The sequence below is a fragment of the Callospermophilus lateralis genome, chromosome 14, assembly GCF_048772815.1.
Source record: "Callospermophilus lateralis isolate mCalLat2 chromosome 14, mCalLat2.hap1, whole genome shotgun sequence".
Lineage (NCBI taxonomy): Eukaryota > Metazoa > Chordata > Mammalia > Rodentia > Sciuridae > Callospermophilus > Callospermophilus lateralis.
Genome location: NC_135318.1, coordinates 20,310,743 through 20,323,808, shown reverse-complemented (window position 1 = coordinate 20,323,808; position 13,066 = coordinate 20,310,743). Strand labels below are relative to the sequence as shown.

The 13,066-nt window shown below is 47.5% G+C and overlaps 1 protein-coding gene across 1 annotated transcript; it reads right to left on the bottom strand.

The window, feature by feature from the left end:
• Positions 1-9,395: 9,395 nt before the first annotated feature.
• Tcf23 (transcription factor 23) lies at positions 9,396-12,223 on the bottom strand. Its single transcript, XM_076833931.1, has 3 exons — positions 12,002-12,223; positions 11,063-11,305; positions 9,396-9,575 (listed from the first exon to the last, which is right to left on the bottom strand). Exons 1-3 carry the CDS (start codon positions 12,221-12,223, stop codon positions 9,396-9,398), a joined length of 645 nt encoding a protein of 214 aa, XP_076690046.1.
• Between the last annotated feature and the right edge of the window lie 843 nt (positions 12,224-13,066).

Below are 13,066 nucleotides of genomic sequence, written 5' to 3'. Positions count from 1 at the left end.
CAAGAGGATCCACTGGGCCTGACAGGTGAGTTCCTGCAGGGCTCCTCAAGTTGACAGTCTTTATCCCAAGCTTCAGGAGAAGAAGACTTCTCTCCACCATGATCCTGGTGTTCATGTCCAGGGTCATAAAGCAGAAAGTTCCACATGGTCTTGCCTCTGTGGATCCCAAGAGAAATCATGGCCTGAAGCTCTGTTAAAATACTCACCGTGGTTGTTTCATGACTCCTGTGAGGGCGTTGGGAAGGGCTGTGGGTCAAGGGTGCATTCACACAGTATCTTCCCACCCCTGCATTTTCGTCTGTCTTTAATGGAGTCCACTGACGAGTTTTAAGTGGTACCCAGCTATCATCTCTGAGGACTGTAGCTACCTTAGAATGGGTAGCTACTGACAGGGCCTCTGCCACACCCTTAGCAAGCAGGAGAGACTTGATTCCCCTTTCCCATGTAAGAGGTGTTGTCAATGTTATGGGCTGTTGGCTTTCCATTGGAAGAATCAGATAAAGTCACATTGGCGCAGGAACAAGACATTTTATTCCTACGCTTGAGCACAAAGGAGCCTACTTGTGGGGGACAGAAATCCCAGGCTGGCTCAAACAAAGGACAGAAAGTGTAGCCTTAGAGTGCTTCTAAGGTAGGCTAAGACAAGGTCTCTCCCTGTTGCCGCAGGCGGAGATAGAGTTTCAGCCACATCTGCGCTCTTCTTTCGCTGCCTCTTCAAGTCCTGTGCGTCCCATTATTATCTCAGACTCTACCTCGGGTGTGAGTTTCACTATGCTAATAGGGTAAAGTAACTATACGATACCTCAGTGACTGTTCTACATGCATGCTTGCCTTTTGTTCTTGGGGGGAAATCCTAATATTGTTTTAGAGAAGGCTAATATCGTCTCACAGCAGGGCAGGCTATCCTTCTGTCTTAGTGGACCTGATCCATAACTGGGTTAATTGCTGTGTTTTCCTTGGTCCTGGCTTCCTGGTATATTTGCTGACCACACAGTCTTGGAAGGCTGAGCTGACTTTCCAACCTCTCGTCTCCTGGTGTGTTATCTTAACTTCACGGTCATGAAGACTGATCTACTTTTAACTCTCAAGTTTCAGGCATGACTTAACCTCATAAGACTAACGACTAAACTGTGTCAGTAGCATGGAGTTCAGTGCCACGTCACTTCAGAGAAATTCACATGAATCCTTAAAGCAAAGAAGGAGCACCTAACACTTGTTTTTCCTGAGAGGGATATGACAGCCAGGCCATACAGCCAGGACCCAAGAGGACATCCACTTAGAATCTGGAGATGACCACCTGCATCACTGCCTCAGTTACGAGTGCCTGCTGAATACATTTGACAACACAAAGATGAGACATACAACACAAAGATGAGACATCCAGCAGCGGGCTATTCTGGATAATAAGGACCACTCTGCCCAGGAATAGAGACCACCAAGTTCCAGCCTGAATAGAATTTCTTAGTGCCTTCAGGGAGCTAAATGGGTCTCACATACACTCTCTCTTTTTAAATCAGAAAACTGGCTCACAGAATACAACTGGGCTGATAAAACATGTCATCTGAAGGGACTCAGAGAAAACTTCTGTTCATTTTTGCCCTATCTAGTACCTCTAGATTAGACTGGCACAATCTAAAATTTATACATTAGGGAAATCTTAAGATAACATTCTGGTTCTGAGTGTAAATAAAAATAGAACTTAAAATAAGCAGTTTTGTATTTTTGTTTTATTTAGACACAGATTTAAATGATGGGAACTATGGAGGTATGTATTTAACTGGGTTAGGAAAATTATATACCAATCGTTGTGAATTATTATAAACCACCCTCTCCCCCACTCCCCCTCACCAACATCCTTCATGGTATATAATTTTCCTTGCATATTACAAAACTTTTTGCCTTCCAGTTGCACAACTTTCTTGTTAGTTTACTGAGGCAATCTCTGTACGAATTTATAATCTGATGAATGAATCAACCCTTACGATGGTGTTACTAAATACACATATACAATGGTGGCCATTGTAATGGCAAGGGGCCTCTGGAGTTGGTGTTCTTGAGCCAGTTACTGTAACAACTTAGGATCATGAAAACTTTAGAAAAGATGCTGTTTTCCCCCCATGGACCTTCATAGGAGTGTGTGTGTGTGGAGGAGTGTTCAGCCAGATAGCATTCATAAAGATTGGTGTGACCCCAGTTGTTCCCATGGTAGCCAGTCACACCCACCATGCTCCACTCCCTGTGACCCTGGTTTATTTATGTAACCATGCCAAGACACCTGGACAACAAGCCAAGCAAGGCTGTACGGACTCTATAGACTTTATTGCAGTGGTCAGTTTCCCTGTTTAAAAGGGGAGCAATATTTCATGTATTTCTGGTCAGGAGGCAGGTCAGATATCCACAAAATCTTACCCTGGCTCTTCTATCCATCATGGTCCAATTAGGAACATAAAAACTGCACCAGTTACTTTAACACAGGTAGTTTATTATAAGAACCGAAAAGGCAAAAGGAAAATGCCAAGGAAACAGAGATGGCAGCTGAAGGAAGCAAGTGCAAGTAGAGTTAGTAAGGGGATGAGGTGACAGTTTCTGGAACCTAAAACTTTGGAGAAGGGGCCCTGCAGAGGTGGAACCCAGACTTCAGAGGAAAGAGTGCGGTAACAGCTGTTGCCGGCATCTGTAAGGGGCACAATAATGAGCATGAGAAAAAGCTGGAAGTGCAACTGCAGGAAGGAAGAGCTGTCACCTCCCTGACACTTCAGGCTCTGGAAGCTCTGGCAAGCAGTCCCTCCTCCTCCTCCTCTTGTCTGAAAGGCTTCCTCTAGCGCCCTCTGTTGGCGGAATTTAGCCAGGTGTCCGGTAGCAAAGCAGAAAGTGGTTAGCAGAATCCCAGCCCCAGCAGCCACGGGAAGCTAACACAGGACTCTAGTTTGGGCTATCATAATCAATGCTGTTATGAGCATTCTTGTATATATTTTTGATGAATTGTGCACTCATTTTGGGGGGTTTCATACTTTGGAGTGAACTTACTGGATTTAATAGATACATACATTAAATGTTCTGGTGGGTGTTTTGTGGAATCTGGTGATTTCAATTTGCATTTTTCTAACTACTAACGAAGTTGAGCATCTTTTGCCATTTGGAGTTCTTTTTAGAAGGATGCTTGGTTACATTTCTAGCCCATTTACTGTTTGATTTTAGATCTCTTATTGCTCTGAGTGTATGTTGGTGGGGGTTAATATATTCTAAAGGAATTTTTTTTTTCAGTGTTGGGGAGTGAACCCAGGGCCTTGCACATGCAAGGCAAGCAATATACCCCTGAGCTACACCCCAGCCCTTTTAATACATTTTGTTGATATATGCCTTTTTGATTACAGATGGTGCCTGACTTATGATGATTCCATTTAGCAGTGGTATGAAAGAAATACAAATTCAGTAGAAACCATATTTGAATTTTGATCTTTTCTTTGGCTAGTGGTATGAGGTTCCACAGTTTGTCACATCTCCCAGTCAACCATACAATTTCCAAGGGGAACAACTGCTACTCTATGTGTGATATCTGGTAGACTAGGTATATTCAATATATTTTCAGTTTATGAGATTTTCACCTTCTGATTAATTTAGTCTGGATGTAATCCCATCATAAGTCGAGGAGCATCTATCCCTACACTTCAGTGTTATGAATGAGTTTTGTTTCAACTTCTGGCTGTACTTCTCAGGGTGTATTAAGATTTTAATGGTTTTATACTCACCTGTTGTGTCATTTTGTTGGCTCCCTCACAACACCCCATTTCAAAGGGTGTATGAGAAGAGGGTACCTGTATTTTCAAAAGGATCTCAAGAGTTCCAGGGGCTCAGTCAGTCACCATGAAGTTAGCTGTGGTTTCTGGGATGTGGATATGGAATTTACTTTCATCCAACTTGGACCCAACCCAGAGGTTTTGAACCACCAAAGCTTCAATACAACTGTCAAGTTATTTAGGCCAGCTTGATTTATGCAACTTGTTTTTTTCACCTCCTATCATCCTTAACTATTTCTATTTTGATTCCTGGATCACTTTTTTTTTTTTTTGGTAGTTTTTTTTAAGTTAAAAAAAAAAAACAGTTGTCTCCGTCCCTTCATAACTTGTCAGCGTATTTAATGAGGCTGGTTTTGAGTTACTGCTTCTGTCCCCACTGTTAACCTAACTGGCTGGTCATAGTATCATCTGGAGGGTGCTCCTAACCTTGGAGCTGGCTCTGGTCCTCTGTTTCACTGCCAGGCAGCTGATCACCTGCTGGGTCAGGGACTCCGGTCCCACAAGGAGGCAGCATCCTCACCTTCCCAAGCCAGCCTGGATGTGACAGCAGGGAAAAGGATCAAACTCAAGCTCAACCAAGAAGAGAGAGATGTTTACTCCCCATGTCCTGGGAGAAGAGATAGCTTCAGGAGAGGGTCCCTCGGAGTTCCTGGAGAGCAAGAAACTCAATTCAGGACAAGTGGGGTCTTTGACACATGTGATGAAATTTCAGCCCATGTCAATGGAAGCACAGGTTTATTTAGGAAAGCAAGGAACACACATTCAAGGGAAAATGTGGGCCATCACCAACTCCCCTTTTAAAGAAAACCTGGGGCTGGGGTTGAAGAGCTCAGTAGTAGAGTGCTTGCCTAGCACATGTGAGGCACTGGGTTTGATTATTAAAAAAAATAATAATAATAATAATAATAATAAAGTAAAGGTATTATATCCATCTACAACTAAAAAATATTAGAAAGAAAAGAAAAGAAAGAAAGACAATAAAGCTGGTGAGAAATCATATGGGAAGACATGGGGATGACATCAGTCTGGTGATCTCAAGGGGGCTTATGGTGGTCTGGTCATTCTCAGGATGATATAGATAGAGAGACTGCTTTGGGAAGTGCCAGGTCTGGGAAATATATGAAACTTTAAATTCAAATTATATGTCCTTGCATTTCTTTTAGGTTTCCTTTCTACCTATTCTTTTATTTCTTCTGTCTTATCTCACTGAGGGCCCCTCAACAAAGCAGGAACAATAGTGGTTGTTTTTTTTTTTTTTTTTTTTTTTTTTTTTTTTTTTTTTTTGAGGCCACTTGCTGGTGTGGGAGCTTGAGGGGGGTCTGCTTACCAATTGAGGGTGGGGGATCACCAGTGAGGAGGGGCTGGGGGGCTTTCAAGAACTCTGAAGTCGGGGAGGAAGGACTCTGCCCTTCAGAGCCCTTGTCTGTAGGTAACAGCCAGGCTTCCCAGCAGAGGTCCCAGAGGTGGGAGAGGGCTGAGGCCTCTGCTGAAGGGACAGCCAAGGACTTGCTTTGAGGACTTGCTGCCTTGGAACATTCCCCAGAGGTCACTCACAAGTTCCTTTGCCTTTGGGGGCACGCAGGGCCAACCCCTGAATTTTGGACCATTACCGTGTGCTGCTGAGATTTCTCTCCCTCCTGCCCTTGTCCTGTCAGAAGCCGCTTTGCTGCAGAAGCCACAGCCAGGTGGGACCCATTGTCACATGATCTACTTCCTTCTCTTGTCTGCAGATGCCACTTGCCTCCCAGGTCCCCTCCTATCCCCTTTTCTATCCCCTCTCTCCAGCACTCCTTTTTCTAATCATGTGCCTAAACAGGGACTGTCTCAGCAGCTGCCCTTCCACAAGGCTGGGCTGGCTCCGGGAGCAAAGGGATCAGCTCAGCTCAGCCTGGCCTTTCTGCTGCCCTATCCCACTCCTGCTCTGCACTGTGCACCTCCCTCTCCTCCCCTGCTCCCCCACTGGCCTGGCTGGGCTCCCTTCTAGCGGGGACCCAAGCAGGGTCTCTCGCTTTCCTACATGTGTCCCTTCACCACCCTTGCCCACTCTTACCAGCTCCACTGCCTTTGCTCTGCATGTTCCCAGGATGTCCCCACGGACTGTGACCTGTTTCTGGAGAAGAAGATGAATGGGGTGCTGTGGGACAGCAGAGACAAGGAGGAGATGGCTCAGGATGGCTCAGCCCACCAGGGCATCAGCTCCACTTTTGTTCTCCAAGAGACTTCCCTGTGGGGACTCACAGGCCACCAGCCTCTGTCCTCACTACCAACTGGTCCCTGTGCCCAGAGACCTCTGCCTTTCTAAGGACAGGACCAATCTACTGTGTCTGCTCTGGCCAGAAGGTAGGGCTGTGATGGTTCAGGATATAGGGCCTGGGAGAGAGCTTTCTTAACTGTCATCAATTTATTCTAGAGCCCAGATTCTGTAACTTTTGGTCTCAGGACTCCTTTGCACTCTCAAGAAAGTAAAACCCCAAACAAAGAGCTTTTTTTTTTTTTTTTTTTTTTTTTAATTCTGTACCTATTGATAGTTACCATGTTAGAAATTAAAATAGAGAGTTAAAAATGTTTATTTTAAAATAACATGACCATTAATCCATTCTATGTCAATATACATATATAACATTTTAATGAAATATAATTATTTTCCTTGTTGGAAATATTTAGTGAGAAGAGTGGTAATGTTTTATATTTTTGCAAATATCTTTAATGTCTTTCTTAATAGCTGGATTCTCCTATATGTCTCTCCATTCCATCTGTTGCAATATCGAATGTTGTATAGCTTCTGGAAAATTCCACTACACCATGACAGAATAAGAGTAAAAAATGATAAATAGCATCCTTTTTTTAATTTTATTTTTTCAGTTGTTGATGGACCTTTACTTATTTATATGTGGGGCTGAGAATTGAACCCAGTGCCTCACACATGCCAGGCAAGTGCTCTACCACTGAGCCACAACCCCAGCCGGTAAATAGCATCTTATATTATAAAAATATATTTGGCCCCCCAAGGTTTCCAGAACAGATTTTGAATACCCCTGATACCTTTGATACCTGATAGAGCAGAGGTCAGCAGTCTGTTTCTGTAAGGGCCAGAGAGTAAATATTTTAGGCTTTTCAGTCTGTCTCGGTTAGTCAACTCTGCTTTGGTATCAGGAAGGCAGCCATAAATAATACTCAAACAAGTGGGTTTTATTAGAACATAGCAGCTTCTTTCCTGCATACCTTTGCTGTTAGGGAACAAAATCTTCTGGACCCGGATCTCAGCTGCCTCTGCTGCCTCCAGCGCTTCATCCACCCATGCTCCCTAGCTCCTAGAATAAACACCACCTGCTCTGCTGCAGAGGCAAAGGGGCTACACCTGGTTCTGGGTGGTTCATGGATTCTGGTCTGCAACCTGACATTCCTCAAGGCCAGCATCATCTCATCAAGGAGGGCAAGGCCAGTCATCCTCTGAGCATTCCTTTGGCTCCCTGGCCTGACTGTGTTGGGTGTCTAGCTGAGGAAGATGACCCCCAGACCACAAAGGATTGTCCTGGGCCCTAAGGAAAACAACTTTGCCTAGAAAGGGCTTGAGACAGCCTTAGAAACTGTCCTGATGGAACCTTCCCTTCTTCAGACTCCCTTTGCCCTCTTTGTCTTCTATACCAGGGTGACATGGTCACTCAGAATCTGATGATATGAGACAAAGGCTTGGGTCTGAGCCAGGTGGGGCAGGGGAAATTCTAGATCAAAGTCTACTCAGTTATTAGAAGTTCCAGGGTCTCAGGGAACTCCAGAATAAAACTCCAAAGCCAGTTCCTTCATGCCCAGAAAGAGACTGTGTGCCACTCTTCAGGAGGAAACTCATCAGAGACCTTTCTTACCCCCTCCAACTCAACCAGGAAGATGCTGCTATTCAGCTTTAAAAATAGAACACTCAAGCTGGACTTTTATGGTCTTGTGAAGAACACTGCTCTCGCCCTCCCACACCTGGTCTCTGCCCCTGCCTGGCCCCGTCTAGCTGCCCAGAAGCAGCTCTGCACAAGCTCTGCAGGATTCTCAGCAGAGACAGGGTTCCAGGCAGATTTATGTGTTCAGCCTTGGCTGAGGCCTCCTCCCATGGCTCCCCGCCACAGTCCAGCTGCTCCCACATCCCATGTGGCTCAGGCTGGGACGTACTGTGTCTCCTTTCCTACCTCCACCCCAGCTTGCTGAGTCACTCCTGCCTGCTATTCCCTGCTCCCAGCCAGCTCTGTGGAGGACCGACCCCAGTTCTTCCCAGCCGCCCCAGACCTTTACACTCACGAGGACAGTGATGGCTTGCGACTAACCATAGACTTAAGTCTGCCTACATGCTGAAATTTATCAAAAAGTTGGTTCCTTCCCTGCCTGCACTTCAGGTGCTGGATTTGAAGCTTCATCTGACCTAGAAAGTTCATCTCTGTATGTAGACTCTGTGATTAGTCTTCAAATTATTTCTCCAGGACCAGTGATGAATTCCATTACAGAGCTATCACATTTCTGGCATCTCAAGACAGGACTTAGGGACAGCCTGGTGGGATGATGGCTGTGGGAGAATCTGGCCTAGGGAGCTAATTTACAGACTGATTGTAGAAATAACTCCAGAGTCAATGAAACCTCAGACAATAACAGCACTGGGAACCCGCTGACCCTGGACCTGTCTTGTTTTCCTTTGAGGTAAGGTTTCTGACATAATGGAAAGAGGAGACTGTAAGGATCGACCCCTGGAAAGGGGGTTGATACACATTCTTTTTTTAAGGTCCTTTGAGGATTTAAATGGGCATATCAGCATCCTGCATAGGCAGGGCCTTGAATGGTTGCCTGGTTCCATTAAGACAGAATTGCCTCTGGGATAAGATCTTCTCAAACTAAACAGCTGGGACTATCTAAAACTTTCTCCAGAAACTGGAACGTAAGCAATGTAAGCTTTATGTCTTAACCTGTAGATATAACTCATGTCAAAACAGAAACAGTGGAAGGATGCAAAACCCAGAGAGGGAGAAAATGTAGTGATGAGGGGCAGCTGGAGAGACGCAGCATCCCGAGACAAGAATCCTAAATTCCTCACTGCGTCTTTGACGTTGGGTAATCATCTCACAGTGCCATATAAAAAAGCATATTTCTTTCTTCTGTTTTCCCTCTGGCTATGTGACGCGGGCCCAGGTCTTTTCACACTTAAAGCTACCAAGAACCTATGAAGCCCCCTGGCTTTCCCATCAGCACCTGTGGCAGCTGCCATCTTGGCCCCTCCTTCTGCACCTGCACCATGATTTTTGTCTTCTACCTGTGTGCAGAGGATTTGTAGGAGCCTTAGAGGAGAGAAAGGAGGGGTGGTGCCTCACTTGACTTTGAACCAAGTCAAACCCATTATTCGCCCACTTCCTTGTAGCTGCCACAGAAGAGCCAAGGGTGAGGCTCTCTATTCTGTGCTCCCTGGGAACTCTCCACCGCTGCTTCACTTGGTCTGCAGACTAGACCTTGGAAGTTGAGCCAGAGTCAAATCCAATGGCTGAGAGTTAGAGAGAAGATGGGTAGGGGCTGGAAGAACACTCAGGTTCCTAAGCATGGTCTAGGAGAACAGGATGAGTATGATAGTAGTCATTTGTCACCAAGAGCTGGTAAAGGTGGCCTGGCAAGAAGGAGAACATCTGCCTCTCCAGAGACTTGAGACCCCATCTCTTCATCCCTCATTCTTTGGCAGGAGGCAATGGCTGTGGTGAAGTCGAGGCCAGAGCATCCCAGACCTCCAGCATAGAGACGAGATCGCATGGGCCACTTCTGTAAGACACAGGATGGGTAGTGAGTGACTCTGCTGCCCTTCATTGTCCAGAATCCTTAACACCTGAAGCTTCTCCTTCCCTAGCACCCCTGCCTCATGCCTTCCCCCAAGCATCACAGCTCTGGTGCCAGGGATCCCACACATTTTCCAGATACCCTGAGTCTGGCCAAGAGACACAGGAGGAGCTGGCTGAGGAGATCAAGGCCCCCTCTGGTGGGCAGGAAGAACTCCCTCTCAACTGGGGTCCTCCAGGCATTTTCACTTCTTCCAGCAGGAGCAAGCAGTCCTAAAAAAACTTCACTCTCTAACAGCCCTTCCCACTAGGGACACAGGGTGCTTCTCCCTGGCTCACCTCCCTTCCTCACCAATCTGCCAGAGTTCTAGACCTAACCAGGTCTAGGCAAAGGCCTTAACTTGGTCACCATTTTACAGTGAAGGATCCTGTTGTCATCTCAGAACCCTGCACAAGGTGCCACCTTTAGCATTTTGGAGTTGTACCATTTTGTTTCTGACTCTTGCATGTTAGCTAGATTTGCAAGAAAGAAAGAAAGACCTCAAGTTTCAAGATATTTCAGGACCATGATATTTAGGGGAGAGAGGGTGGAAAGTATCCTCCATAAAAATAAAGTTGACTCCTTACGATGTTTTCCTCAGAGGGCAAAGTGTGCTTCTCAACCGGCTCCTTACGGTGCCATCCTGGGGCCTGCTCAGGGACTGTGAGCAAGGTGTCTGGAATTAGACACCCTTGGACTCAAACCACACTCAGTCTCTTGTCCTCCCTCTGCTTCCTCATCTGTAATCTTCATTTTGTTCTTGCACAGGTCAAGACATAAGAGCATGCTAGAGCACTTAGCCTAGCTCTTGGCATAGCTTTAGCACTTCAGCCATGTTGTCTGTCATGGCAATGGCGATTATCATTAATTATACTTATTATTCATAATCTTATTTTGTATTCAAGAGGAGAAGGCAAGCTCCTGTTAGCTTCTATTTCACATAGAATAAAGCTGAGGTTCAGGAAAGCTAGGTGACAGTATGGCAAACAGTGCATGCTGCACTATTGCCCCCCACTTGATTGTCCCAAAGAGTGGCTCTCTCCTGCAATAGGAGTTCAGAGGACACTGAGGTCAGTACTGTGCAAGGTGTAAAGCCGCATGATGATCAAGGACTTTCCTGGGTGCCATTTGCTTCCCCAAGCCCCGGCCCTAGGACATGCTTCTTTTTCCCTTTGACACTAAGAACCCCCAGAGTCTTTCCTTCTTCTTGGAGGAACCACATTCCCAGTCACCACCCCATGAGGCATACAGGGTTGTCCCACCCCAAGAGCCAGTCTTGAGTCTTTTCTCTCTGCAACAGCAGGAAAAACTGACCCTGATGTCAGCTTTGCCCACAGCAGGGGCCCCAATCCAGTGCCCCCGCCTTTACTCCACCCTGCCTCGGGGTCCTGGGCAGAGATCTCCCCAGCCATGTCCCTGGGCCTATGACATACCTTGAGAGGGTGCAAGTGGCGGAGTCCACGCAGGAAGGGTGGCCAGGCAGGCCTGGGCAGCTCATGGCCAAGAGTGCGGGTGAGATGAGCAATGTAGCTGGTGGCCAGCACCAGCACATCCAACTTGGAGAGCTTGGTGTCAGGCGGCACGGCAGGCAGAGCAGCCTGCAGGGCCAGGAAGGCCTGGCGCAGCGTCCTTACTCGGCTCCGCTCCCGTGCTGCATTCTCAGGACTGGCCTCACTCTGCACAGAGGGCCCCAGTGAGTAGGTCTGGCCCGAACCCCCATTGACCCTGGATTCAAAAGCATTCTAGAAGTCGGGTGTCCTATTGCAGTAGTGGGTGCTGAACAGCAAAAACTGATAGACCTCAGCCCACCTTTGTGGTTCTCTGCCCCGACCTGTTTTATAGCTGTGGGAAGGCCTGGGCTAGGGTCAGATGGCAGCAGGTGGCAAAGCTTGACTCAGAACCCAAGCGTCCAGGGTTCTCTCCATTACTCCCAAATTTGAATCCTGCTTATTGGGGTGCCCTTGGGCCCAGGGGGAACACAGAGCCACACCCTTCTCAGTAGGGCTGACCCTTGACCCAGCCAGATCTTGAGATGAAGAGGCTGCTGTGGTAAAGGGGTAAGGACGACAAACCACGGGTCACAACAAACTAACCAGGTCCCATCCCTGCTGCTGACTGCTGTTTGGGGACATTGGGTAATTCACATCCCTCCTCCGGGCCTCAGTTTCCTTCAGAGAAGTGAAGGGAACTCTCTGAGCTATGCTCTGGTTAAGACCAGCTCTGATTCATTCCAATCAACCCCACAGGGCTCTGAGGAGTCTCAGGGGCTGATGGCCTCACTCTTGGGCAGGAACAATAACATGAAGTGAGGCTCATTGCCTTCCAACCCCTGCCTCCCCCGGGCTCCCTCTATTGGACCAGGATTTCCTTACCCTGCCACAAGCCGGGCTTCTAGCTCTGGCCCCTCGAGGGGTAGGGGAAGATCTGCACCATCTTTGGTCACTCCAGCTGGGCTCTTCCCACAGGTCCTGCCTTGTCCTGCTAAGGCGGCTCCTCTTCCTGTTAGTGCCTGGCAGCAACCGTGCTTTGGCCCTAGTCCGGCCATGCCCCAATCCTGGCATTGCTGGTGCCCCTCTGGCCTCCCTCTGTGGCATGCCACTCCCCTGAGGTATAGGGCTGCAGCCCTCAGAGCAGGAACACAGTGCGTGAGAGAGTCCTTGGGTTCAAGCTCGCTGGGGCAGGCTGGCCATTCAGCCAGCGATGTCTACATCTGAGGAAGCTGGCGCCAACTCAGTCCAGCTTCGCTCCTTGCTCTGGGAAAACTGCCCACCCAGCACAGCCCCCGCGAAAATCCTCCGCCTGCCTCCCAACCCTGCTGAGGGGTGGGGGTGCTGAATGCTGGGAGTGGCCAAGCCTGGGAGGAGGCCCATATTGAAGAAGGCAGGAGGATGAGGGAAGGGATGAGGTTGGGGTCATGGCTGACCCCAACGGTGGTCTTGTGGTGGATCTGCAGCTTCAGCTTTGAGGCACAAGTCCTTGGAGGTGTCCTGGATTTCTGTCCTCTGTGCCAGAAGACCACCTGCATACATCCTAGAAAGGCCTTTCCTCCTCTGGTTAATGAATGTGACCTCCAGCCAGCCACAGGACACTACTCCTCACCCCCAAACACGCCTCCCATTTCCAACTCAGGACTTTCACTTCTACCTTTCTGTGCACTAAAATGCTTTCCTCCAGCTCTACCAGGGGAATGCTACCCATTCTTCGGGGCTCTGCTCTTCATTTATGAGGACTTAAAACCTCAGAGAACCTGTGTCCCCACCTGATTGGGTAGTTTCCTGAAAACTCAATGTTCACAGATCACTATGTGCCAGAAACGTTATATGTATCCTCTTGTTTATCAGAGCCCTATGAGAAAAAAAATAGTCATTTTAGATGTAAGGAAACTAAGATTTTGGGGAGGTGAAATAACTTGCCCAGTGTCAAATCCAGTGAGTGGT